At 58.8% G+C, this 26,345-nt stretch overlaps 10 protein-coding genes across 10 annotated transcripts; 7 read left to right on the forward strand and 3 right to left on the reverse strand.

The window, feature by feature from the left end:
- Nucleotides 1-1,648: 1,648 nt before the first annotated feature.
- On the forward strand, nucleotides 1,649-3,049 carry BXZ73DRAFT_103405 (cytochrome P450; the record flags this gene model as incomplete). The annotated part of the gene is made up of 7 exons (XM_048015575.1): nucleotides 1,649-1,737; nucleotides 1,799-1,965; nucleotides 2,056-2,122; nucleotides 2,182-2,409; nucleotides 2,474-2,719; nucleotides 2,781-2,842; nucleotides 2,898-3,049. 7 exons carry the CDS (start codon nucleotides 1,649-1,651, stop codon nucleotides 3,047-3,049), a joined length of 1,011 nt encoding a protein of 336 aa, XP_047875827.1.
- Nucleotides 3,050-4,899: 1,850 nt separating this feature from the next.
- BXZ73DRAFT_50137 (uncharacterized protein) lies at nucleotides 4,900-7,959 on the forward strand (the record flags this gene model as incomplete). Its single annotated transcript, XM_048020387.1, has 6 exons — nucleotides 4,900-5,882; nucleotides 5,928-6,648; nucleotides 6,773-6,982; nucleotides 7,042-7,140; nucleotides 7,225-7,778; nucleotides 7,836-7,959. Coding segments are annotated over 6 exons (2,691 nt in total), but the record flags the coding sequence as incomplete, so codon positions are not given.
- A 976-nt stretch (nucleotides 7,960-8,935) lies between these two features.
- BXZ73DRAFT_50190 (Endonuclease/exonuclease/phosphatase) lies at nucleotides 8,936-10,165 on the forward strand (the record flags this gene model as incomplete). Its single annotated transcript, XM_048020399.1, has 5 exons — nucleotides 8,936-9,125; nucleotides 9,180-9,309; nucleotides 9,407-9,448; nucleotides 9,505-10,002; nucleotides 10,066-10,165. 5 exons carry the CDS (start codon nucleotides 8,936-8,938, stop codon nucleotides 10,163-10,165), a joined length of 960 nt encoding a protein of 319 aa, XP_047875829.1.
- A 392-nt stretch (nucleotides 10,166-10,557) lies between these two features.
- Nucleotides 10,558-11,593, forward strand: BXZ73DRAFT_91187 (TB2/DP1, HVA22 family-domain-containing protein; the record flags this gene model as incomplete). Its single annotated transcript, XM_048025891.1, has 3 exons — nucleotides 10,558-10,589; nucleotides 10,642-10,797; nucleotides 10,849-11,593. 3 exons carry the CDS (start codon nucleotides 10,558-10,560, stop codon nucleotides 11,591-11,593), a joined length of 933 nt encoding a protein of 310 aa, XP_047875830.1.
- A 622-nt stretch (nucleotides 11,594-12,215) lies between these two features.
- BXZ73DRAFT_50187 (uncharacterized protein) lies at nucleotides 12,216-12,617 on the reverse strand (the record flags this gene model as incomplete). The annotated part of the gene is made up of 1 exon (XM_048020398.1): nucleotides 12,216-12,617. A coding segment is annotated over one exon (402 nt), but the record flags the coding sequence as incomplete, so codon positions are not given.
- A 1,530-nt stretch (nucleotides 12,618-14,147) lies between these two features.
- BXZ73DRAFT_103410 (uncharacterized protein) lies at nucleotides 14,148-14,724 on the reverse strand (the record flags this gene model as incomplete). Its single annotated transcript, XM_048015576.1, has 2 exons — nucleotides 14,148-14,233; nucleotides 14,298-14,724. The coding sequence occupies 2 exons, from the start codon at nucleotides 14,722-14,724 to the stop codon at nucleotides 14,148-14,150; spliced, it is 513 nt and encodes a 170-aa protein (XP_047875832.1).
- Nucleotides 14,725-15,288: 564 nt separating this feature from the next.
- Nucleotides 15,289-20,488, forward strand: BXZ73DRAFT_103411 (uncharacterized protein; the record flags this gene model as incomplete). The annotated part of the gene is made up of 14 exons (XM_048015577.1): nucleotides 15,289-15,361; nucleotides 15,418-15,489; nucleotides 15,540-15,640; nucleotides 15,703-15,779; nucleotides 15,900-16,621; nucleotides 16,679-16,729; nucleotides 16,777-16,986; nucleotides 17,047-17,174; nucleotides 17,229-17,598; nucleotides 17,659-17,751; nucleotides 17,813-18,894; nucleotides 19,436-19,657; nucleotides 19,705-19,890; nucleotides 19,946-20,488. The coding sequence occupies 14 exons, from the start codon at nucleotides 15,289-15,291 to the stop codon at nucleotides 20,486-20,488; spliced, it is 3,930 nt and encodes a 1,309-aa protein (XP_047875833.1).
- Nucleotides 20,489-21,390: 902 nt separating this feature from the next.
- Nucleotides 21,391-23,714, reverse strand: BXZ73DRAFT_103412 (uncharacterized protein; the record flags this gene model as incomplete). Its single annotated transcript, XM_048015578.1, has 5 exons — nucleotides 21,391-22,514; nucleotides 22,569-22,882; nucleotides 22,932-23,057; nucleotides 23,117-23,409; nucleotides 23,460-23,714. 5 exons carry the CDS (start codon nucleotides 23,712-23,714, stop codon nucleotides 21,391-21,393), a joined length of 2,112 nt encoding a protein of 703 aa, XP_047875834.1.
- Nucleotides 23,715-24,436: 722 nt separating this feature from the next.
- BXZ73DRAFT_11685 (uncharacterized protein) lies at nucleotides 24,437-24,613 on the forward strand (the record flags this gene model as incomplete). Its single annotated transcript, XM_048017450.1, has 1 exon — nucleotides 24,437-24,613. A coding segment is annotated over one exon (177 nt), but the record flags the coding sequence as incomplete, so codon positions are not given.
- Nucleotides 24,614-24,865: 252 nt separating this feature from the next.
- Nucleotides 24,866-26,279, forward strand: BXZ73DRAFT_50156 (uncharacterized protein; the record flags this gene model as incomplete). Its single annotated transcript, XM_048020390.1, has 6 exons — nucleotides 24,866-25,120; nucleotides 25,184-25,365; nucleotides 25,432-25,584; nucleotides 25,653-25,683; nucleotides 25,899-26,123; nucleotides 26,202-26,279. Coding segments are annotated over 6 exons (924 nt in total), but the record flags the coding sequence as incomplete, so codon positions are not given.
- Nucleotides 26,280-26,345: the final 66 nt, after the last annotated feature.

Consider the following 26,345-nt stretch of genomic DNA (forward strand, 5'->3'; position numbering starts at 1 on the left):
CAGACAGTGCATGGATAATCGATTAGACACCGGTCGCGGTAGCTGAACAGCACGCGGCTATTGGGTCGGAGACGTATGGGAGGACGACGTGGGGAGTAAGGCACCGCGCGGACGAGTGGACGGTGTTGGATACCAACGCGAGGAGTTGGATACATACACGTAGCAGACACACCTATGTCTCACAAATAGCTCCGCTGGCGCAACCATACCTAAGATTCTTTCTCAACACGAAGTGAGAAGCATGTTCAATGGCCAGTCCTCTGAGCGTTTAACGTTTGACATTCGCAGCTACCTGAGAATTGCAGACCATGATCAGCATCAACGCTGCAGCATCATCAAGAAGGAGCGTGCACACCTCTGGAGTAAATAAGGTGGTGGATTCTGGAGGAGAAAGGGGGGGAAGGAGGGAGAGAAAGCCTCGGGAGCATCGCGCGCCACGAGTTGATCATCCGAGCTCCCGCTGCCCCGGAGTGCCCGGCCCGAGGACATCGGGTCTCGGAGGTATGCGTACGTGTTGACAGCGGCTTATGAAAGACTCTTTCTCTCTCTCTTGCACTGCTAAGTACTGGCATCACTTCGTCCTCAGCCTGTACCTATCGACGGCCGTCCTACATTGCCGCACAGGCCGCAGCGATGTCAAGTTCTGTTGAATGTAGCCGGATGCAGGCACCATGTGACAACAACTTGAAGCGCAGCATCGCGCAAGACTTCATCATGCGTCGGCATTGCCTCTCCTGCTCAATAGCAACCTTTCTGTGGTCAATATTTCACCTCCAAGGAAGACTGTGCGCTGCCGTTGCTCCACTCACGGCGGGCGTCGGTCGGCACTACACGCGGACATCGACGTCGGATAGGGGCCCCAAAGCACTGCAGGTCCCAAATGGTGAGACCACGACTGAGTACTGAAGCGTACGTTTTCTATTAGGCAACATAATCGATCTGCGCAATCACCAAGGACGTCTTACGTGAGGACCTGATCAATATCTGCCGTTCGTCTCTCCATGCATGCACCATGATGAGTGGCTCATCTCGATTCTCCAGAGACCCAACATAATTCATTGTCTTACGGTAAAAGCGAACGTTTCTGCGGCCGAAACTCCCTGTCATGCGTCTTCGGGCTCCTCGAGGCCCCGAACCCGCGGATCTTCGTTGCGCGACGCTCGACCTACTGCACTACCTTGATGACGTCTGCCGCGAGACTGCGCCACCTCGCGCCAGTCGCCTCCTCGAGCAGTATGTAGGTGTGGTTTCTCTCACATCTTTCATTTTGCACGCGCTAACGCACCTCTGTTATTGTGTTGAAAGACGTACGTTTCTCGTTCTCGGAACCAGCCCGCCTGAGCGACGGGCGCGGGTGCAGGCGAGTCCGCCGTGGCCGTTCGTACTGTAATCGCACCGTTACGACTGGAGAGCTCACACTGCGTGCGTCTGGCGTTAACGGAGGCATATTTCCCACCCGAAGAACAGTCGAGCGGGGGTTGTTCTTTGTTTCACACGATAGTGATTCATGAGAGACCATTCCCTGTGCCAGGTGATAAGTAAGTGGCCAATAGGTCGACTGTTTCTCAAGAGGAAGTCGTCAAAAAGGACCCCTCGGCCTCCGAGCGAGGTGGACATCGGCGGCTGGATGGGGCGCACCACGCTCGAGATGCTAGGCCAGACAGGGCTCGGCTACTCCTTCGACGACTTCACTAACTCCAAGGCGGACGAGCTGGGTGACTGCATCAAGCGCTTCTTGTGAGCCTGTCAGGCTGTCTACCCCAAACGTTCCTGGCTCGCGCTGATCTGTCTTATGTAGCCCCGTTCTAGTGCAGAACACCGCGATGCTTCTGGTCTGCTCCGAGCTCGAACCGTGGTTCTCTCACTCCACCATCCGCGCGCTGTTCTGTCTCGTCCCCCATAAGGGTATTCGGTACTTCATGTACATCAGTGATACCATGACGAAGCGCGCCCGAGAAATCATTGGTGCGCGCAAAGAAGCACGGGCCAAGGGCGACGAGGCGCTCAAGCAGGAGGTCGGGGAAGGGCGGCGGTGCTGATGCTCGGAATGGGCAGTGCGGGCCAACATAGCGGCGGCAGACAACGAGAAGTTGACGCACGAAGAGCTCGTGGCCCAGATCTCGTACGTTCTGCGCTGTTGCTCAGCCACCCGTACAGCGCCGCTCATAGTCCGCGCTCCAGGACGTTCATGCTCGCTGGAATGGACACCACCTCCAACGCCCTCGCACGGGTTTTCCAGCTCCTCGCTGAGCATCCCGAGGCGCAGGCCAAGCTTCGCGCCGAGGTCGCCGAAGCGCAAGGCAACGACCGCGCCGACCTCTCGTACGAAGTCCTCGAGCGCCTCCCGTATCTCGACGCCGTCTGCCGCGAGACCCTCCTCTTCGCCCCCGTCCCCGCGTCAAGCCGCACGTGCGTGTCCAGCTACCTCCTTCTCCTCTCTCCAGCCTCTCTTCCCCCTTTCTACATCTGATAGCACCTACGACAGCGCGACGAAAGACACCGTGCTCCCGTTCATGGAGCCCATCCGGCTGCGCGACGGCACCGAGGTTTCCGAGTTGTTCGTCGAGCGCGGCACGACCGTCACCCCGCTCTTCTTCGCGACGAACATCGACAGGGCGCTCTGGGGCCCGGACGCGAACGAGTGGAAGCCCGAGCGCTGGCTGAGAGCCATCCCGAAGCCGGTGGAGGACGCGCGGATCCCGGGGGTCTATGCGCATCTGTGAGTAGACCGCGGACCGGTTCGGGTCTTGGAGCTGACCCGAGGCGGATGTGCCATGTAGGACGACGTTCTCGGCCGGGACACACTCGTGTATCGGTTTCAAGTCTTCGCAGCTCGAGATGAGTACGTGCGATGGATCCCTCCGCCTCATCGGGGTGCTGACGGACTGCGCCGACAGAGGTCATCATCTCGCTGTTGATCACGCGGTATCAGTTCGACGTTACCCGAAAGCCGGTCGCATGGAACTTTGCGCCTGTGATCCACCCGACCATGGGCGAAGAGAGCGAGAGGCCGGAGTTGCTGTTGAACGTGACTGCAACCGAGGATTGAGCTCTCGTGTTTGTTTTCCAATTTTCTCTCGCATAGATGCCGTATATTGCTCTCTCTCGATTCTCGAGTGCTCCGGCCCTGCTTTTGCGACATCAACGCGGGCCCGACCCTGATGTCGGACAGCTCCTACAACAGCTTCTACATGAAAGCGTTGATCTCCGGAACCGATCTTGCGATGCCTGGGCCGCGTACTACCGCCGCACCACGGCGTGTCCGCAGTGTATTGGATGGCAGACTGGCCTCGCATTGCCGCCGGTTTTAGTGGGGAAGCCTCTGGACGATCGTTTTTTTCCTTGGATTTTGAATCGCGGTGTGTCGCGGCGACCACGGGACGAATGTCTACGGCCGCCAAACGGTCAACGGCGGTGGTGCTCGAGAATCAGCTGGAGAATCGAGATCACTTCACCTGTCGGAAGAGTACACGTAGCGCATTTTCCTCGTAGCGCTTGGTAACAATGGCTTCAGTTGGGCCTTGTTGAGAAATGGACAGTGGTGATCAAGCTGAAATCCTGCAATTGTGCAAGACCGGCGGATGCCGGACAAGGCCGATCTTTGCCGCGGGTTGCTTGGTAAGCATCCCGCGTCTCCTTCCCTTCCATCACGCCTCCCAACACCCTCCCCTGACGATCTGGCTTGAACATCGTTGTTTCTTGATCTATTCTAGGGATAGCCCCTCAGCTCTGACCGACTATATACTCACCCGCCACTCGGAAGTTATTATATGCGCGTACAAGCACCGCGCCATTTGAGAATATATGACACGCATCAAGTACGTACGAATGCCAGTGCAACAAACGCTGTCCCCATCGTTGCGCTTCCATGCTCACCAACTTCGATTTACCAGATTCAGTCAACTGAAGGGTACCCTGTGAACCTATCCATCTCACATAGACTGGCCGAGACCAATCGAAGCCCGGTCACGAGAGCCGTTGAATGGGCGTCTGACTACAAAATGTGTCCCAAGCCTTGACCGAAGCCTCTTTAACACGTCTACAACGCTCGAAGATCCGTACCCCAGTGTACCCAGCAGCCTACCGATTGACGAAGGACGCCGAGAGACCAGCCTCGGGCGGATGGCCAGCCAAGTGACTTGGATCACGCGAGCGCAAGACCCTCCCCGGACGCCAGGACCGGAACGCCGTGGTACGCTTCCCGCGCTTGATGGAGTCATGAGGCTAAATCTTGGCTCAGATCTCAGAACTCTCGAGATTTCCATATCCGTGGCTACACTGCAAGCAGGCACTTCCGCAAACACGACTCGCAATGCGGCTCATCATAGCCTAGATCGTTTGCGTTTAAAAGTTGGACGATGATGCATGGGCTGTGGGCTGCCCTGTCCTTCAAAGCCTCGTGTTGCGGGCCTATGAGGCGCACGGGCGCGCGACAATCACCCACGCTAACATCACGGGTCCCGTCCGCGCTATGAACAGCGCGATGCTGTGGAGCTGACGCTCGCCGACGGAGGATCATCTGCGCAGGCGCTCCACCTGTGGTATCGATCGACACGTGCTGGCCACGCACAACGAGGCGAGGACAACACGCCTGTGCAACGCCTCCGAGGGCCGCCACGCCATATTGCGCCCAAGTTCGCACAAGGAAGCCACCCAGGCCGATCCCGCCACCTTGCACATCCATACTTCACGATGACCACGCCGGGACTCCTCCCTAACGTACACACCATCGCTACCTCCCGCGCTGCGACCGCCCTCGCCTCCATCCCGCTCGCCAGCGCCGCCCGCGTCTGCTCGCCTGCCAATGGCCGCAATCGTAGACGGCCACGAAATCCAGTGAGTACGTGATGCTTACCTCCTCATCGCATATGTATTCAGCTCGGCTACAGTGCCAGCGACGAGTTCCCCTTTCCCCGCATGCCTGTGACGACGGACAGTCCCCGGACGGCGTCCTCAGGCAGCAGCCTTCAGACCCGCTCCTCCACCAGCAGCCAGTCCAAGTCGATCCGCACCGCGTCCTCCTCCAAGTCTCCCCAATCCCTTCCCCACGTGCGCGTCGAGCGCGAGCGAAGCCCCGATGACCACCGCCACCGCCGTTTCGCCTCCGACAGGGACACGCTCAGGGATGCGGACGGCGACGCGGCGAGCATCCAGGCGAAGCTGCTCGCGCACCTGTACGCGCCGCCGCCACGCGACTCGCGCGCACTCCGGACCGCACTCGCGCTGACGACCGAACGACTCGAGGGCGAGACGCGGCGAGCGGAGGACGCAGAGCGGCGGGTTATTGAGGTGCTGCGGAAGCTGCGCGCGTCGCACGAGGCGACGATGCTCGCGCAGGCGGAGGCGTCGCGCACAAAGGAGGAGCTCACGTTGTACAAGTATCGGCTCGACGACGCGCAGCGCGAGATCACGCGCGCGAACGACCTCATCCACGACCTCGAGGAGCAGAAGCTGGAGGCGGAGGCGGAGGCGGCCCGCGCGAGGTCGACCGCCCGCCGGTATCGGGAGCAGCAACTCATCATCCGCGCGAGGGCAGAAGGAAGGGATGAGGGGTTCGAAGAGGGGCTGGTGCGAGGGAAGGACCTTGGATTTCAGGAAGCAATCGGCTCCGAGCCGCTGCCTCCAAGAGAAACCGTGAGGCGATATCCTCAAGCCAGAGTCGAGGTGGTTGCCGATGAAGAGGAGGAGGAGGTACGCCCGACACCACAGGTCAGAACACGTACACCAGCCCCCGCCGATATTCGCGTCCGCGACCCAGGCCCATCAGAGTACAGGACGCGGACACCTGGAGCATCGACGTCCTCGGATTCTCGGACTCGTAGAACAGGCCCCTCAACATCGTCATCAAGTAGAGTCACTCCGCCGCCACGACAACCTTCTCGGTAGGTGTTTGATTACCCTCGTTAACATCATAGTCTGACTTGCAGGTGTAGAATAACGCTGTCAAGGACCAGCAATCGTCCTAACGTTCCAGATATCGCACACTATGCTGCAATTCTTCCTGTCCCCACCCTCACCACTCCCGTCAATGCACCTTCGCCATCATACTCGCGCGCAGATACGCCTGCGGGTATGCCCATTCCCTACCGGGCTCCCCGCGATCTCGACATGGGCGAGGTTCCCGCCCCCATCGTCATCCATGAGCGCGCGCCGTCACCTATCCATCCACCAGTCGACATCCCTCCTGATGGATGGATACCATACGCCTCTGGGGAGCAGATCATTCTTCCTCCCCCACATGAGCTCTCTCGCCCGGTCTCTCCCGTATCCAGCGTCGCCCCATCCCTTGCTCCCCGTTCCCGCTCAGTCGAACCGCCGCCGCCAACCATCATTGTCAACACCGCACCTTCTCCGGCACTGGCACCGCACCAGCGCGACTATTACGTTCCGACGCCGCCCCCCGGTGCCACACAACCTGCGGATCCGCCGCGTACGCGAGAGTTCTCGTATCCCGCAGCTCCCCCTCCTGTGATTCCAGTCGCGCCGCCTCCCAACCGACCGATATCGCCCCAGTCCAAGGCGTCGACAAACATCTCGCAGTTCGACATCGTCAGCGCGGGGCGTCACAAACTGCGCATGCCATCGCTTACTGCAGGCGGACGCGCATCGTCTTCGCGCTCCGGTGACGAGCGGGAGAGAGACCGTAATGTACGTCGCGCTCTTTCTCTACGTCCGCTCCACAGGTCCTGACCAAGCCTCCTGTTCTCCCTGTGCGTTCGGCCATTACTCGGAACGCTCGCGCGCCACCACACGTTGCACGGTGCAGCGACAGGTGCCGTCTCCTCGTGGACCGCGGTCGCGTGAAAACCTCCCACCTGTGGTACCGCCCCCGCCGCAGCTCGCGACGGTGCACGAGGAGGCGGGAACGACGCCGCTCGAAAAGCTGTTCAAGAACCGTTTCCGAAGCAGGTCCTTCCGGGACTCGGCTCCGAAGGTCGCCACGCCTGGTGCTCCCGTACCGGACATCACGGTTGAGGCTCCGGTAAGCTCAAGTTCCAGACGCACACCGACTGCTATACTGATCGTTGGTTCTTTCCACAGTCCACTGCCTCAAGTAGCCGTCGGACGTCTGCTGTGACAACAGGGACGCATCCCGCGTTCCTCAGCCCTGAACAAGCTGCGCTACCTCCGCTTGCGCCCGTACAAGATGTCACCATCATGCGCACTGAGACACCTGCGTACACCGGCTCGCAACGCACACCGTCTCCAATATACGCGCCGCAGCGCGATCCATCTGCAGCGTATTCTACCCCAGTCTCGTTGCCCACCAAACCCAAGCGGCGCCCCCCTCCACCAGAGCCCGACGACTTCATTCCGCCACCACCCGACACGATCACCGGCACGGCACCGGGCTCGCTCCCCTCTGACTTGCCTCCAGGTTTCGTGCCACTCACCCCTCCCATGCCCGCCTCCACCCTCGCTGCCCAATCTCACCCTCCACCCTCAAACACCCCGATACCTGTACCCCCACCACCTAATGACCCTCTCCCCGTCCCGCCCCCGCGATACTCTGTCCCCACACGCACCGCCTCCAACACGCCCGTACCAATCCCGCCACCCTCCGGAGACCCCCTCCCGATCCCATACAACGAGCCGCGCTCGGTCCGCTCCACGCAGGCGCAGGCGCCGCTCCCCGTCCGGCAGGACGAGCCTATCCCGATCCCCCACCGCAGCCCTGGCGGCACGCGCTATGTCGAGGCCCCGATCCCGGAGGGCGTGGTGTACCCGGCCGCGGGCGAGCGCGTGCGGTCGCCGCTCGGGTCGCTCGGGGAGTCCTCGTCGACGAGCTCGCGGCGGTGGGTCGTCCCGCCGCGCGCGCAGGGGAAGGGGAAGAGAGCGCACCACCGGTTCGAGGTGCGGAGCCCGAGCGAGCGGCTGTCGCCGTTGCCTGGGATGCCGATAGAGATGTTCGCGAACCTGCGGTCGGACAGGAGCCTGGGCTCGCTGGAGTCGAAGTAGACCTTCGGCCTCCGCCCTTTCGACGACGCGGGAAGTCATTCTTTCGATGACGCGGGAAGTCGTCCTTTCGATTTCCGCGAGCTTCAAAGCTTGAGGCTTGAAGCTTGAAGCTTGAAGTCTCGTTTAGGCATCCGGTGCCCCACGCATGATCCTCAGACCTCATCCCACACAGACATTGATGTTACGTTATGAAGAGAAGCCATAGTATGTTGTAGCTCATCATCCTTGTACCATTACACACCACACGCATGTTTGCATATGTCCATGTATTTCATCGCACGTTCGATATGTTCTAGCTTAGCTTTACAGGCTGCCATATTCGGCATCGACGGCAGTCCGGACTCCCCCGTAGCGGCCCAGCCCGCGTTAGCGCTGCCCCAGCCACCCCCAGACTCCAGCCCGCTCGTAACGACAACGTTCATGTCAGTGCTGCGCACGATGGCGGCCAGCCTTGCTTCACCCCACTCTGCTGCTTTCCACCGTCGCAAGCACCCCCTCCTCCCATAACTCTCCCCTCGCTGGACGCAGATAGCCCCAGCTGCAACCTCGACGTTCCACTCGAAGCACGTTCGTGGAGTTCCTGATGCTCAAAGGCACCGTCGCGCTATTCTCGACGCTGGCCACGCAGGCCCTCATGCGCACCGGGCTGTTGCCAATGTGCCCTTCTTCGCTCAATGCAGGTGCGTGTGCCAACGTGCTCCCGCCTTCCGCGCCCGTCATGTGAGGCCCTCCATCACGGCATTCTGCCCCTCGACCTCGTTCGCGCCGGTACGCGGCCGTTCAGGCGGGGATTCCGGAAGTGCGAAGCGAGCGAGGTTGGTGCACCTGCGCGCAGGGACGGTGCGCTCGGCCCCCTCTACATATACGCGCATATATGCGCCCTGTGCCCCCACGCAGCATGTTCTCCTCCTTCTCCCGGTCTCTGGCCGGACTCGCGGGCCTCGCGCTGACACTCTGCGCGCACGCAGACGCGACGATGCGGATCGCGAGCTACAACCTTCGATACGACTCGATGCCGGACAGCATCACGCCCCAGCAGTCGCTCGACGCGCTCCCGGACGCGCTCGCCGCGCCGACGTACTACGGCGCCAAGGGCGAACAGCCGTGGAGCACCCGGCGCATCAAGGTCTTCGAGCACCTCGAGAGCGAGGGTGTCGTGCTCGCTGGTGAGCACTCACGTTTGGACTTCGCTGCGGATGACGGCTGAGACGGCGGGGCAGGCTTCCAGGAAGCTTTGGTACGCCAGGTGACCGACCTTGCGACTCTACTTGGGGACGAGTGGGCTTGGGTTGGTGTTGGGCGCGATGATGGAGTTGCAGCTGGGGAGTTTAGCCCGGTGTTCTACAAGAAGTGAGTCGACGCCGCGTCGGAAATGTTTATGTGGCTTTTAAGGGTGGACAGCCTGTCCACGGAGAGCAACAAACTCACTTATCCTCCAATCCTCCAGGTCTGCGATCAGCCTCATCTCAAACGACACGTTCTGGCTCTCGTGAGTGTCTATTCGTTGACACATTTATGCGTATCAGCTGAGAAGCCTGATCGCAGAAATACGCCGTTTGATGTCTCGAAGTTCCCCGGCGCGGGCTCCTTCCGAATCTGCACGGCCACTCACCTTACGCTGCAGACTGGCAACAAGCCCGTGAAATTCACCTACCTCAACACTCACCTCGACGACCAGTCCGACGCGGAGCGGCGTCTCGCTGCCTCGCTGATGCTCACCCGCGCACGCTACGAAGCTGCGACGACCGGCGGCCCCGTCATCGTCACTGGCGACTTCAACAGCCCTTCCACCGGCACGGATTCCGGGGCGTACCAGATCATCACAGGGCAAATCCCACCAGTGGCGATCAACCAAACGTTCGCGGAGAAGTACGCTGTGCCGGACGGTGTCCTGCCCAACTTTGTGATGCAAGACCTCAAGGCGATCACCCCGCGCCCAAAAATATCGGGCGAGTACGCGACGTACACCGGCTTCAACGCGCCTGGGGACGCCTCCGTCTACACGCGCATCGATTTCGTGTACGGGGGCTCGAACGGAAAGTGGTGAGTATATGCGTCTAGGTATATGCGCATCCGCGTCCGCTGGTGCTAATCATGTTTCTTCAGGACCGCGGACGCGTACAAAGTCGGTTCTTCCTTGACAGACGATGGCGTGCTTGCCAGCGACCACCGTCCCGTCTTCGCAGACATCACGCTCCAAGCCTGAGGTATCAGCGACGCGGGATTGGCTGAGGATATCTGTCTGTAGTGTATCGATGAGCGTGTACGACCCTGTACGACTTGTGTTGAATAACGAACCCGCTGTGAGCTTTCTCGCCTGCCGGGGACCGCGCGGTTGCCGAGCGCGATGCGATGGACGAGAAAGAAGGCAGATACACGCCTTTTCCACGCCTTCTAATCGATCACTGCGGAAAATGTTGGGCGTCTTATCGAAATATAAGCCCACATAACAACGACTAGCATTGCGACTCTAATCTGGGCTTGCCGAGCGCAAGTCTTGAAGTCGGTTCCAGGAGCCGACCTCTTATATCAAGCTCTCCTCCTGCCCTCATGCCCGCTGGACGACACTCTCCCCCGTGAACGGCCCACGACCCCGCGATGTTCTTCTACCTCTTGTTCCGCATCGTCAGGTCTGTTCTCCAGCCGCCGTTCATCGTCAGGGGCTGAGCGTCGTGCACGCAGTGCGACGACCGCGTTCCTCTACCCGGGCTACGCGTCCTACAAAACGCTCTCGCAGCGACCCGCGAACGAGGCCGAGCTCGAGCGCTGGCTCATGTACTGGTCCGTGCTCGGCTGCATCGTCGCTGTAGAATATGTCGCCGAGTGGCTCGTCTCATGGTGCGTCCTCGCCGACTCGCGCTCGCCGCGCTCTCCTCATGCGCGCCCCAGGCTTCCGCTGTACTACCCCATGAAGACGCTCTTCCTCCTCTACCTCGCCCTCCCACAAACATCGGGCTCCGCCTGGCTCTACACGACCCACCTCCGCCCGTTCTTCGCCGCACACGAGCACGAGATCGACACCGCGCTCGCCCAGCTCAAGACCTACCTCTACTCCTACGTCCAGCAGCTCCTCCGCCGCGGCTGGGACTCGCTCTCCGGCGCGGTCACGCACGCGCAAACTGCGCCCGCCGCCCCGTCCCCGCTCGAAGAAGAGGGCGGCGCCGAGGCGGCGACCGGTCCCGCGCAGCTGGTCGCCGGGCTTTGGTCGTCGTACGGCCCTGCGATCCTCGCCGGGGGCGCGGTGCTCCTCACGAAGGCGCAGGCGTCCGCCGCGCAGGCTGCGACGAGCGCGCAGGCGTCGGCTGCGGCAGCCGGGCGCGCCCCCAAGTCGAACAAGGACGCGGACGGGCGGAGGCGGCGGGAGGGGGAGCTTGCGGCTGGTTACGACGTCGACTCCACAGCGTCGAGCCCCGCGTTCGAGCCCGTCGGGCTGCCGGAGACGCGCTCGCGCGGGTCGTCGGGCTCGCGCAGCGGCGGGAACGGACGCGGGTTCGAGGAGGTCGAGGTGCCGAGCGACGTCGAGGGCGAGATGCAGGGGCATCCGACTGGGCGGCCGGGCCAGGCGCGCGGCGCGAGCTGGTTCGGGGGATGGGGGCAGCAGGGTGCGGGATACGAGCGGGTGAAGGAGGACTAGACTGAGGGCTGTTACGGTGCGTAGTGCGCATTGTTTCTCCCCCGCGGAGACTTTATCCCCGCACGCTCGGTAGTCAATGTACATCCTTGCTGGATTGGAATATGTATTATTTGTGTCGAATGCATTCGTCGCTGCTTAGAGCACTCGAACGGCGCGTGCCGCTCAGCGCTCAACCTTGGACCTACCCGTCATGTCGTCCTCCTCACACTTCTGTGTACGGCCACTTCTTCCGCATGAACTCCGTGAAAGAGGACAGCCAATCTGAAAGGCTCTCAGAGCTGCTGGACCATCAACGCGACCTTGTGGCGCTCTGCCTGCTTGCCTGGCAGATATCCTTTATGCAAGCTCCTCAACACGCTCGAGAGTAGACAAGGGCAACGCACGCTTGTGGTTAGGCTAGCCAGGCCTGCCTCCCAAGTCCTCGACGTCGATGCTCTGCAATCATATCCTGAAGAATGCTTTACGCGTGACGGTTGGAGACGCCGACCCCGCGATGTGAGTGCCGAGACGATGGTTGCGGCCGTACTTTTCACGTACACTGCAACTTGCCGTCTTACATAAGGGTGCTTCCTCTTTTGGAAGCCACTTTATGTATGTAGCCAGATGTCTACAATTTGCCCGTTCAATGCTCGCACATGGTGAAATGCATCTCGAAAGTCTGCTCGTTGTGAATCTCGACGAACGCGCTCCGTTCCTCCATCGGCCTCTCTCTGTGCTCCTCCGCCTGCTTCCGCGATATCAGCGTGGGCTCTGTGAACCCAAATATCATGTCTAATAGCTCCTGTGGAAGCTTCCGCACGCCTCCCAGCGCCTCCGCAACCGCCCACTCCTGTTGTTGAGGCGGGACGTCCGTCGTCGACAAGATCCGCACGTTCGGATCCACGAGGAACAGCGCGAGGATCTTGCGGTGCCCGGGACGCGTCTCGTCCTCGAGCTCAAATTCTTCTACGAAGTGCTGGTACACGTTCGGGAACGCGACGCATTTGTCTTCCTCTGCGACCAGGTGCCTGAGCGACTCGCTGAGGGCGTCGCCATTTCTCAGCCCGTAATCGGAGTTGATGAGCGAGCGAGATGCGTAGACCCCTCGGACGGCAGTAGCCTGCGGAGAGAGACGATCAGTTTATGTTGTTCGAATGAGACGAGGGGAACTTACGAATGACCCGGACGTCACCTGGTGGCTGGGTCTAGCTGCGAGGCCCCGTACTCGAGCTCGTCAAAGATGTACTTCAACTGAGCGCCAGTCAGTGGATCGCGCGGCCACATCTTCGAGGAGCAGCAGTGAATCGTCAGGAGCATCTGTTGCCATAGCCTATCGGCAGCTACAGATGCACCTGGTGATCCGTGATTCGCGCCCGTGTAGACGCGCCTTGGCGGGCGGCAAGCACGCATAGCGCGCATCAACGCGTGGCTGTGATGCACGCCACGCGTCGCCTTCGCCGTCCTTGCCCTCCTCCTCATCCTCTTCCTCTTCCTCCTCCTCTTCCTCCTCCTCTTCCTCCTCCTCCACCCTCGTCGCCCCCAGCCTTCCCGCTCTGCCCAGGCAGACGATAGCGACCATATGGTCGACTGTCGCCTGCTATTGGACTCCGGTGTCACCAGGTGACACCGACCTCCCGACCTCGACCTCGACCTCGACCTTCATCCCGCCCTTCAGTCGCCTTCCCGGCCACTCTCACAGCAAACACACCGCACGAGGACGTCCATACGGACGTCCTCAATATGGAGATTGGGATATGGTGGCCGCGGCGATGTACCGCGGCCCTTTGTTTTAGTGAGTTCTCCGCTTCGTTCTCCTGCACTCCCAACACCCACCCATGCCATGACAGGCTCGAGGACGACCTGGCGGACGTCCTCCCGACCCTCCGCGTCGCCCGCCCCCGCCACCCGCCTTTGCGTCGCCCTCCTCCTCGCTGCCCTCTTCCTCCTCGCCCTGCTCCGCCCACCCCTTGGCCATCTGCGCCGCCGCGTTGCCCGCCACCTCCATCTCCCCCTCCTCCGCGTCGTTCCGGCCCACGTCGCCTCCTCTGTGTCGCCCGCCTCCGCCTCGCCCTCCTCTCCATCCGCCCTCGTCTCGCCCACATCCTTTGCGTCGCTCGTCGCCGCCTCCCCCGTCACCACTTGAGGGCCCTAGAGTAAGCCGGGTAAGCCGGCTGACCGGATCCCAAAATACCCCGAAGGTACCGTCCGGCCGGGCCCGATCAGGTCCGGCCAGGTACCCCGTCGGAGTCGCCCGATCAGGTCGCCCCGGGTAGTGCGGAGGAGTCGCCCGATCAGACCGGGATGCTGGTGGGGAATAACATCGAGGGGGCTTCAGCAATGACCTGTACGTAGCATAGCGACACAATATATAAAGGTGCCAGCGCGTAAAGCAAACGGGGGACGAGCGCGTTGAGCGTAGGGGGGTTTCTATGTGTTTGTGTTCCGGCCAGGTCGTGCGGGGGACTCAGGCAGCCGGATCCGGCTGAAATCAACCGCCGGGCTCTGGGCAACCCACTGCAGCGCGCGATGCCTGCACATGGCACCCACATGTTCAGGATGCCGCCCCATGCCCATTTCAGAGGCGCACGGCGGCGTTGTGGCCCTTCGAAAGGGCTCGCGCGGGGGCCGGGTCGTGCGGGGGACTCAGGCAGCCGGATCCGGCTAAAATCAACCACCGAGCCCGGGCAATGGGAAGTGAGAGGACGAGGGCATGCAAGCGGCTCACCGATGAAAGCAGGCATGAGGGTGTGCGAGAGACTATGGGTGTGACCAAGGGGATGGGCGAGGCGGTGGAAAGGACCAAAGGTGAGCATGACAGCGTCAGAGAAGGCGAAGGCGAAGGCGCCGGCGATAGGGAAGGCGCCAGCGATAGCGAGAGCGAGGGCGACGGCGACGGCGTCAGCGACCGTGCCGGCGTCAGCGAAGGCGCCGGCGATAGCGAGAGCGAAGGCGAGGGCGAGAGCGAAGGCGAGGGCGACAGCGACCGCGCCGGCGGCAGCGACCGCGCCGGCGGCAGCGATGGCGACGGCGGCAGCGACCGCGCCGGCGGCAGCGATGGCGACAGCGACAGCGAAGGCGAGAGCGACAGCGAAGGCGACGGCGTCAGATACGGCGATCGCGTCAGATACAGTCCTGGGATCCACCAGGATCATTAGCGCCTGATCCATCAAGCACATCGATTTGCCTGCTTGCTCTCTCCCGCTCGCTCTTGACCTCGCCGCGCTTTTGCAGTGGATTTCCCTCACCTTCAAGTTCGCCCTGGTGTTCCTCATGTCACAACAAGAGGCCAGCGCATCCGGCCAAGGCCTCACGCAGTTGTTGCCGGCCAGGATCCGTGAATTCAGCGATGTCTGCACACAGCTCAACTCCGCGTGGATCCGCTGGAAATTCGTTACGATCCCACCCCAGTCCCGCCCTGTATATGAGCTGAATCTGCGGCATCTTGTCTGTTCTGTTGGCTCCCTATTCGGCAGACACCACCGCGACATCAACGGGACTCTTCCTTCCATTGCCCTCGCCGCAGTTTACGAGTTCAAGCGCGGCGTTATGGCTCGAAGAGCCGTCGCGGAGATTAGGTCCAGAGGGGATCCTCAAAAGATAGACGAAATTGAGGCCGGTCTTCCCCCCCTGTCGTCATTCTTTCCAACCTCCTCCCAATCTTCCGCGATATCCCACTCCCGGATTACTTCCAAGGAATCACATTGGACCCCCCCATCATGCCCAACGACCACGGCGTCATCCGCATCATGCCGCCGTTGGAAACCTCGTCTGTCTGGTGGCTGAGCGACGGTTAGTTTTTGCACTCCCTGCCCCGTCTTCCGTTATCCTGACGTTTTTCGTCACAGAGTTCAGTCCCCCTCCACAAAACGACGGGCCAAGTTCTGACGTCGGCATCGAGATGCAGGACTCTGAAACCAGTTCGTGTCCTTGATCCATTTTCAGAACAATACTAATCATGGCTGCTCAGAACCCGGCAAACGAAAGGCTCCTCCCGATGAACACGTCCCTCCAGAGGATGGGTTCCCACCGGAGGAAGTAATTGGAGACTTTAAATTGAAGCTTCCACAGGTTCGTTGCTGATCCTAAACATTGATTGCGTTGTAACTTTCTAATTGGGCGAATGTTTCCAGGACCAGCGCTGCAGCAATTGCAAGGGCAAAAGTAGATCCTGCATCGTCGCGACGCTGCATAGCGCCAAGTGTCTCGGGTGCATTGGAGACAGAAAGGGATGCTCGCTGAATGAGAACGCCACACGACGCGCTCAGCTAGAGAGCTATAAAGGTTTCCGTCTGGCTTGTCAAGTCACTGACCCAGATCGATTTCCAAGAGACCCTGAACAGGACGGTTCGTGGGCTCGGAAAGACCGCAAAGACGAAGATGTGCCATCCTGGTACCGACTCCTCGTCTCCAAAGAACGCATCAAGGGATGGTCGAAATCCGAAGTTGATAAACTCCCGGTTTTTACACTCTCACCCCCGATTCATTTGCCAACTGCCCCTACCGCCCCAGTCAGTCCGCCCATCCTATCACCTGTTCCGCCCATCCCATCGCCTGTTCCGCCCGATTCGCCGGCGCCCCCTCGTGTTTCTCCCCCTCGTGCATCGCCCCCCGGGCCTTCGGCTGATAGTAACCTGCCGAGCGAGAGCAACATCGGGCAAGAATCTACGGACGAAGTCTCCATTGACCAGGTGTCGGATGAGGAGGCTCATTCGGACCACTCCGGGCAGTCCCCTGGTCCCGGTCAGCGTGCGCGTGGGCACCGGCGCGGTCGTGGCCGTGGCCGTGGGCGCGGACGTGGGAAGGGTGTTAAGTCTGCCCAAGGTGGAACCCAGGTCCGTCACGGGAAGAACAAGGGGAAGTCGGTCGATCGGGGATCAGCGACTGGACCGGACGAAGTTGAAAGCAACGCGGCCACGGTCAAGTCGTCCACCGAACCATCGCGCAAGAAACGCAGAGTGGCAGACGCCGGATCCACTGCCCAGGCGAAGACGCACCTGAGGTCGCAAGGCGGTGAAGAGCTTGTGGAAGACAGCCCCGACCTGGTTGACGGTTTGTGCCACTTGACGGTTTGATTATTTCTGTGTGGCTAATGCAGTTGATGCACAGAGGACAAGTCGGACATGGAGTGGATGCAACGACGGGCCCCGCGACCACCTGGTGAGCATGTTTGATATATTTATTCGTTGTGCTTATCAGATCCACAGCGGATTCATATGAAAATATGTCCAAGGCGGTTGTGAAGCCCAACAACCCTTGGGAAGCAGGGCGACAGGCCCGTCAGGGAAGCACAGAGTCGAACATCAATGACGAGGACCAGACGAACAGGCAGGGGGACGCCACAAGACAAAACAGCCACAGTGTAGATGACCATGAGGGGGCCATTGACGGGAGCGCAGGGGGCGTTGATGAGAGCAGTGGGTGTCCGAAATTGACATGTTATTTTCAACGCTAACAGCGGCATGTTCGAACGCCAGCTGTCCCTACCGGGCAAGATTCTTCTGCACCTGAGGAAGACCGTGACGCCTACGGTCTTCGATTAGGGATAACGTACGGCCTGCGCGTGTCGATGGACATGATCAGATTGATGATCGAATGCGGTAAAGTAAGCCGGTCGTTTGTTTTCTGCTCGACGTAACACGTTTTAATTTGGCGTCAGGATGCTCCCGACGACCGCGAAGACAGAAGAATCACTATGTCTCGTAGTGAAATGAGAGCCCTTCTCACGGAGCTTAAGGACTGTTCGGACATTTTGACGACGATCATTGAAGGGGCCCCAAATCCGATATCTAACATAACTGCCGCTCATCGTCACCTCAAGAACGCCGGGCAAGCCATCGATCGGCCCCTCAACAGAGCGAACAACTCAATCGTAAACGCTGCCCCTCAGCCGTTGCCCTCTCCGGAGGACGTCTCAAGCACCGTTCGTGGGATGCTCGACTCTGCGTTATCGCAATGGGAGGAAGGCGAATTTCTGGAGTCAGTGAAGACCTCGATGAAGAATATGATCGAAAACGTGGTTCAGGAAGGTGCGCGCCTGTCTACCCACGCTCTAAAAATTCGCATTAAAGTGCCATTGATTACATTAGGTTTGAATCCGATAACCCTCAACGCCGCAGAGGACCTTGTGGCGGGAGCCCTTCGTTCGATGCAAGAGCAGATTTCCCAGATGAAGGAAGAAGGTCAGTGTGAGCTGGAACACATTCTAGGATTTGTGGTTGCTCATAGAACTCACTGATGCAGCCGCTGCTCATCGAGAAGAACTCCTGGTCGAAACGAACAGACATCTTCAGGAAGAGCTCGCCCGGGACAGGGCCGACCTCACCCGTTTCATTCAGGACGCGCATTCGATAGCCAGCGACGTCCTTGTGACGTCAGGTCTGCTCCCAGAGGTCAATGTTGGCGAAACGGAGGAAGCACGCCAACGGCTGCATGAGGTCGACCCCGGGCTCGCTCAGGTCGGGCTGCCTTGGCGACAGGCATACAGGGACGTCTCGCAGCATATTGGAGATGGGCAGGCTAAGACTGCCACTTTGGCGTTTTTCTTCAACAATCTGCGGTTGCGCATCGAAGCCTTGGAGTCCAACTTGACCTCCTCTGGCTCGCCAATGGGCTCGACTGAAGCCGCCGGGCCGAGTGCATCGGGCTCTGGAGGAGACCGCCGCCCAGGGAACGTAGGAACCACGGCCAACCAACCTCTTGTTCGCCTGCCTGTTGCATCGAAAACGGCAGGCCCTGCCCTGTCTGAATTCACCTTCGAGATGGGGATCCATGGGCGGCGCCCGGCCTCCCACGATGGGATCCATAGAGCTGTGGAGGAGGGAGGGGCGGCAGGCCACAGTTCCCAAGGCGGGAAGAGTCGGATGGCTCGGGGCGTGGGCAAGAGTCGGCGTGACAGCGAGGGCGAAGATGAAGACGGCGACGAAGACGGCGACGAAGACGGCGACGAAGACGGCGACGAAGACAGCGACGAAGACGACGGCGGCGGCCAGGAAGACGGGGGCGACGGCGACGGCGAAGACGGGGGCAACAGCGACAGCGACGGCGACGGCGACGGCGACGGCGACACAGGCAGCTGGGCCAGCAACACCGGCCGCGCGATTAGTCCAGCGCCCCCATTGGCTGAAGGGCCGGCACATACAGACCTGTGCAGCCGCAGCAGCCTCAGCAGCCTGACGGGCAGCTCCCGCTCGGCGCAGTTGGGGCTTAACCGGCATGCGTCAGGCGACTCGAGCGAGGGCGAGAGCGAGATCGACCCCCCCGCGTCGCCGCCGCCAACTTCCCCCGAGTCGACGCCGCAACCCCCCGCCCCCACGTCGCACCCAGTCGCCGCAGTTCCGCATATCGCATTCACGCGTTCTGGCCGCCCTACCCGACGCCCTAGCCGGCTGAATCGAGTCTGATTTTCGCGCACATTTTTGTTGTAATATGAGCCCCCGATCATCATAATATAGCCCCATGCCATGCCGCCGACTTTTTCGTGAACGATTCTGAAAAGTGATACCCCATTCAATCACCTCTCCAAGTATCGGCCCGATATGGATCGTCAGAACCCCATGAAAGGGCGTCAAAAGAAGGCATCTAATGGTCGACGATTCCCCCTCATTCACCACCCCCTCATTCATCATGGATCGCGCCCGATTTCAAAGCATCAGTGACGCAGTGGTATTCAGCTTCGAACAAAATTTGAAGACACACGGGGAAGGGCGCTCTTCCCTGCCGATGATGCCAGTAGCTTCAAGTATTCCAGGGAGGGACAAGGCTGCAGCTTGGCGAGCCGGGTCTGTTTTAGCGGCTGCGTTGGGTCGCCGCTGTAAGGTCGCATTCCAGGCCGGAGAGAATGTTACTGATATTCACATAGACCAGACAGCCTGGCCGTTGGAGAAATACGAACATGTGCCTGGAAAAGGCCGTGCCTTGAACGATGAGAGACGGGAGGAAGATCTCGCAGAGATATTTCCACCGATCGAGCCGAAAATACCTGACGGGTCGCTGCCCATCGTGGAGGACAAACCCTTTGTGATTACTGATTCCGAAGATTTTATCCTGGTGTGGTCTCTGCCAGGGATACTTTCTGATGACATTCAGGTCAGTGCTGCGTCAGCTGCCGTCCAACTTGGTTTAACGAAAAGCAGGAGGACATAATCCAGGCACGCTCGGCCTACGGTGAAGCCGGCGGCCTCCACATTTCGACCGATGAATCAGTCTGGCGCTGTGGCCCAAAGCTGTTCAACCTCGATGCAAAGAATTCCAATCCGGGCATCAAATCTCACGCCGGGCAGCAGTTCTTGTCCCCTGCTGCCATACCCCAAGGCACTTCGGTATGCGCCTACCAAAAAAACATCCTTGCTTGCGTTCATTCCTTTCGGTCTGCAGCAGCTTCGAAAAAACATTGCCGAAACGAAGTCCTACTCAGAGAATGGCACGTCCGCATGGCTTCAAAGCATGGCACGCGCTGGTGCTGTTTTCGATGGGATCATGCGCGTCACCTGCCCGGCTCAGCATCGCGCACTACGCGCCGAGCTAGATGAACTTGCCAGACGCGAACCCGAGACCGCGGGCCTCTGGTGTTTCCCCACACAGGCATGCCACCTCATTTCCAATCGGGAGACGATATTCCATCGTGACACGGGGGATGGCAGTCTCTTCTACGACATGGTCGCCACTGTTGGTGACTATGGAAGGGGGGCATACATGGGCTATCAGTCTCTCGGTTTCGCGGCGCCATACAACAGCGGCAACGCGCAAGTTTTCCTGGCCAAGCACCTCTCACATGGCGTTCCCGAGGTCTCCGGTGATCGGGTTTGCATCGCGCTTTTCTGTCAGAGGGGAGTGTTGAAAGCATGGGGCATTGACCAAGCTGGCAAGGAATATTTTCCCCTTCGGGTAGATGACTTCGTTGTTGCGTCCGGGTTGTAATTTTAACCAGGGCAAGCAGGTGTTGACTTTTTTTGTCCCGTCGCCGTCGCCGTCGCCGTCGCTGTCGCGTGCGCCGTCGCCGTCGCTGTCGCGTGCGCCGTCGCTGTCGCGTGCACTGTCGCCGTCGCGTTCGCCGTCGCCGTCGCCGTCGCTTTCGCTTTTAACATCGCCGTTGCATTTGTTCAAACCCCCACATTGGCAAATACATTAAAACACCGAATTGGGCCGTCATTCTGTCGCTGTTTTCTTCTTTTGCCTCACCGGTTGCCTTCTCACGGGGGCCGTTTGCACGGCCTGCTTTTTCCCCCTCGGCTTTGGGCGAGAGGCACCACGACTGCGGCCCCTTCCACTCTCAGCCGCGTTCTCCGCTGCGTGAATCAACTCATCTGACGGTTGGGGCAGCCCTGCTTCTTCCGGTCCCCCGATGGTTTCCTTTTCGTTGCCTGCGATGTCCTCACCGGCTGCTGGACCTTCCGCAGAGCCGTGGCCATCTGGTGCGGAGCCGACGTCAGCAACCGTGAAAGTCTCGTTGAAACAAAAACCTGCCTGACCTCTAATGTTGGGGCGCTTTGATCGACATATGGCGAGCAGGTCATCTAAGTCCCTGTGCGTGAGGGCACTGGTTGCCAGTGCGCTGCCGTCGTCGGAGTTGGGCTCGTGCTCAATCGCCCGGGAAATGTTGTGGAGAAGTAGCCCCATAACAAGGAACCACCGCTGTGCATGGACAGCACGAGGATCTGACAGTGATTCGCCGTCGAGATACAACCGAATGGGGCGGAGTGAGGTGACCGGATCCTGGTGAATTACATCGTCCAGTCCACCTGTATCGTTGGACCAAGTGGCCCAAGAAAACCGTGGATCCGAGGGGACATGGCGCAATTCGTCAAGCTATCCAGTTAAAATCAGCCAACTGCTCTGGTGACGTTGAAATGACAACCTGCCTTGCTGGACATGTGGAACACCAAGTCTGTCCAGCTTGCTTGATTCGGGCAAAGGGACGTAAAATATGCCACCCCTGCCTCTGGATCTGCCTCTGCTGGTGCAGGTGTTGTGCCAGAGGATTTCGGGACCGCAAGTTTGGTAACGACAGTGTCAGATGTTAATATGGGCGGTGGGGACCGTCTTCCGGAAGCGTGAGAGGTGTAGACTGCCTCCGTAGGGTGGTTGACGCGATTTGGATTGGGAGGGGCGTCAAAGAGGTCATTGGGGATGTCGAAGCCGTCGTCTGGAGGCCCATTGTGGTCGTTTTGAAAGTCGTCATACAGGTCGAGTGCGTCGAGGAGCTTCTCAGTCTCTTCGGCATCGGGGTTGTCTTCCTCCTCACTGAAGACGGCCTCCTCCTCACTGTCATCAAGAGGAGACCGCTGACGACGGCGCGTAGATGACTTCTTCTTGCCAGAAGCTCCGTCTGTTGATCTGCCAATAGTTTCACTCGGTGCCTTCGCAGTCGACTTTGACTTCTGTTTCCTGGAAGATTTCCGACCCGAGTGCCTAGGCTTCTTGTCAGCCTCACCCCCAGAAACGCTCGATTCGCTTTCGACATCGACGGGGGTCTTCTGTTTTGCGCGCCCCTTGCGTGAGTGATCAGCCTGGCCTCGCGCCTCCGCCACCACCCGTTGTCGGTCACGAATATCAGCAGGGCTGAGATGCTTCAGATCTGTGCTCTTTTCGCCCTGCATTTCGGCATCTGTTTGTCGCTCCGCGATAGTTCTGACCTTCAACTTCTTGGCTCCCGGGTCCTTCCCCTCAGGGCGCACGTAATCAGCAGGTCTCCACTTGTTCCGGCCTTGATCCACCGCTGCGAGCAAGCGGAAGCGACGAGGGTTGGGATCCTCTTCGGAGTCTGGTGTCTCGTTGGCCATGATATGATTAATGAAGGCCTTGGCTTCCTCAACACCGAGCTTGCTTGGCGCCTTGAATACAAAACCTTCGGGCACCCAAGTAGGGTCGAAGAACTTATCTTGATGGCTGATTATTGTTGACCAGCTGCCGTTCCGTGTCCATTTTCCAGTTCCAGATGCCCAGCCTAGATCATGATCAATATCGAAAGCGATTCAACTAGATCAATGATGGGGCTAACTGAGATGCGTTCGCAGATATTCAGCGATGACCCTCTGCCGCTGGAGGTAGGTGTACTCCTCGCCGTCATTCTCTCTGTCACGTATGATTGGCGTGCCATCTTCATAAAATTCGAATTCAGGCTCGCGGAGATGGGTGACATGGCGAAGGTCGGCCTCAGCTCGTCTGCCTTCCTCCGATATGCTGTCAGGGTCAATGATGGCTCCGAAGTATGCATTGAAAGAATCCAGGAAGCCAACGTGCCATTCGTCGTCGTCACGGAAAAGAGGGACTTTGTCTTTGCGTTGTTCTCGGAGAAGATCAGAAGTGTCGTAACTTGTGTTGGATATTAATTTTGGAAGAATACAGAAGGGAATAATCGCACAAGAAGGTCATGTGCTCGCCATTCGAATCCTTGAACAAGCCGGTGATATGTATCGCCGTGTCAAAACTACGAAAAAATCCGAGAGTCATGGCTCTGAAGTATCGGAGGGCGTGCTTCTTCAACAATCTAACGCGAGACAGTCACAAATGAGGACGGAAAGAAGTGATGAACGGACAGGGGCGCACTTTCTTTTCACATCCTCCGGTGGGCCATCACGCGTCCAGTCTTCTGCCATATTCTCAAACTCATCCTTCTCCTCCTGTTCCAGCTCCTCCCATAGCTTCTTGCGAGCACGAGTCCAAGCAGCGATCCAGAGACCGCTCTCTTTGAACTCCTGATCGTCCAGTGCCGACGTGTGGATTCGCTCATCCTCCTCATATCCAAAGACCCGGAGGCCATCGAATGGGCGAGAGGAATAAAACGGATTCTTCTCCTGTTGAGTGGTGCGGCTGGAATTGTGGAGGAACTGGCTTATTTTCTACGGATGGTTCTCAGTGAAGTAATCACGGTGATTAAAAAATCACGCACATCCACAAGTAAAGCGGCCAAAGTTCCGCTCAGATGCTCTGATCTTCCCTCTGCGATCTTCTTTGCAAGCTCAGATGTGATTGCAGACCTTGTGTTTGAGTTCGCTTGCCAACGCGGGAGATCCTTGAGCACGAGGGTCTTCTCATCCTTGCTCAATGCAAATTTGGATTCCCACATCACGTCTTCAGATGCCTCCGAAGCAGAAGGCGCTTTTGGATCGGCTGAGACAGCGGGGGAGGAAACACGGGTACGCATGGTCATATAAGCTGGAGTGGAGGCAGGAAACTTGGTCGAGAATCACACTGAGTATGCTGCACACAGGGCGAGACCAGCCATCACACGTGCGCGGTGTTTGTTTCTGTTGATGAAGGAGAACTGATGTTTTCAGACATATCACGGATTAACTATCAGGCGCGCCGCGCGCCTTGTGCTGATGAATGCGCCTTCCGCCGTGTAAGTGCCCAGAGTTTTCAACTCTTTGCCATCCATATCCTCCTCATCCCCTCCTCATTTCACAATGGGTCGTTCCTATATCAAACCCGCTCGCAAAACCAGATCAACGCTCACTCTGAAGGTCGAAAAGTCCCAGGCAGTACACTCAGGCTACACCTTGCGAACCAAACGCTCAGCCATCAAAACCAGACCGGGTCTGAATCGGACACCAAGAACGGACACCCTTCGATCGGTTTCCGCCAAATCACCTGACAGACATTCGTCTTCAGCGCCGCTAGGGGACGGGATTGATATTGGAAACATCGATGCCGTCGATCACACACCGCCAAAAATGCCTGGCACTGGCCGCTCAGTATGCAAGTGTATTTGACAAATCGGATCATTACTTACTGTGAAATGGGATCCCATAGGCCACTGACTACCAACGAGATTTTTTGAGCATTCGCGACACATATCTGGACGTCTTGTTGAGCGGCCACGGCGTCCCTGTCGACGGGAAAGCAAAATGCGGCCATGCCCTTCAATGGCGCTGCCTCGATTGCGACTCCCGCCCGACCTTCTGCACCGCATGCTGCCGTAAGAAGCACAATGACCATCTCTTCCATCGCGTTGAAGTCTGGACCGGAACTTGTTTTCGCCCTGCGTGGATTCAAGATCTAGGGGTTCAACTTCACTGCGGTCATGGCGGTGTCCCCTGCCCGAAGCTCGTGAAGCATCTTCCCGCGACAGACCCGGTTCAGAACTTACAAGACGAAGGACAAGAAGGGCCTGAGGAACCGGATGTTGCCGTGCCCGCTTTCGTCTTTGAGGATCAACTCGAAGAGACTGAGGATGGGGCCACTGCAGATGCAGGGACAACGAAACTGCGAGAGGGCAGCCTGTTCACCACGTACGCCTTTGACGCTCTCTCAGTCCCCACGTTCCCCTTCGCCGAGTACAACAACTCCCGCACCCTCACTATTGCTCACACCAACGGCTTCCATCGGCTGTCTGTATCATTCTGCAAATGCACAGGCCATAAGACCGAAGACATACAGCTTCTGGAGATGGGATACTATCCCGGCTCTCAGAACCGCCCACGCTCCGCCTTCACGTTTCAATGCCTCGATGGCTTCCTCACCGAGAATCGAGTTTGCAAAACCTCGCCGTTCAGCTTCCACTCAAAACTCTGCCACATGACCAATGAGAACGCGCCACATTGGGTGCCTGTGAGAGCCCTTCATATGCGGCTGCATCGATAAACCCAGCCTAACTGTCATAACCACCCTCAGATGGCATACAAGGCGCTTCTGCGCACTTCTCGCCAATGGCGCAATCTTCAACACATTCTACGGTCTGGATTTGCTCATCGCAAAGAGCCTGCCGGACCAGGAGATATGGCAATCAAGTGCCCGGCCTGTCCACGACCAGGCGTGAATTTGCCAGATGGTTGGGAACGTGACAAGACACATCCGTGAGTGATGAGCCATGGGTGGTCGTTCCTTCCATGGCACTGCTTGCTAATTAAAAAATTCGCCAGGTATAAATACATGCCTTCTTTCGTCCTAGATGGGGATTTCACCGTTCAAGGCCGGCTCTTGACTAACCCAGAAAACAGTTTGCCCTTTGCTGATGGGGAAATGTTTTCGGTTGCGGACGGACCGTTTCAAGAGCACCTCGAAAAAGAGAGGAAGTTTAAGCCACAGGTCCACCCCGAGTTCACATGAAATCATTGAATAACACTCACATTCGTTCGTAGAGCGAACCCTCAACGTGCAATGCCCACCGTGCAGTGCTCGGCGCGAACGTGAAGAAGGCCAATCTCGAGAGCACCGGAATAGGGGCGGCAGCATGTTCCCGTCACGGTGTGTTCCTTCCGCATACCTCTGTCGAATTCCAGCGCGGAGAGTCGTAAGTTCCATGTCAGGTGGCCACTGACATCAAGCTGACAAAAATGTTGGTTTCAGCCATGCGCACATGGATTACGCTTTCTGGCACGCTCTCAAGTCATTCCCTGGACTCCTCTTATTTCTGGTGATATACGACGTCGCCTGCCAATATTACATCAACCTTCGCAAGCGTTTTGCCAGGAGACAGAGCTACATGCCCCTTCCCTCTGGCCTGTTGCTTCTGTTCGGAATTGGCCAGTTCCACATCCACGGGCATCGGGCGCAGTGCTTCTCCAGGTTTTCCCCCAACTTTGTGACTGGCGCCGGCATGCAAGATGGCGAGGTTCTGGAGACACTATGGGCTCAGCTTAATAAGATTAACGACAGCATTCGGGGAATGGGTTCCTCTCATCGACGCGAGGTGATCGACGACCACATGCAATACTCAAATTGGCTCAAGCTTATCAGAATGGGTGTGTCCCTTTTATTTCGCCCTTAATGACCACACTAAAACAGCCCAGATGTGTCACTCACTGCAAGGCTGAAGCGGGCCAGTGAAGAGATT

The sequence above is a fragment of the Epithele typhae genome (assembly GCF_022376455.1).
Source record: "Epithele typhae strain CBS 203.58 chromosome Unknown BXZ73scaffold_40, whole genome shotgun sequence".
Taxonomy (NCBI): domain Eukaryota; kingdom Fungi; phylum Basidiomycota; class Agaricomycetes; order Polyporales; family Epitheliaceae; genus Epithele; species Epithele typhae.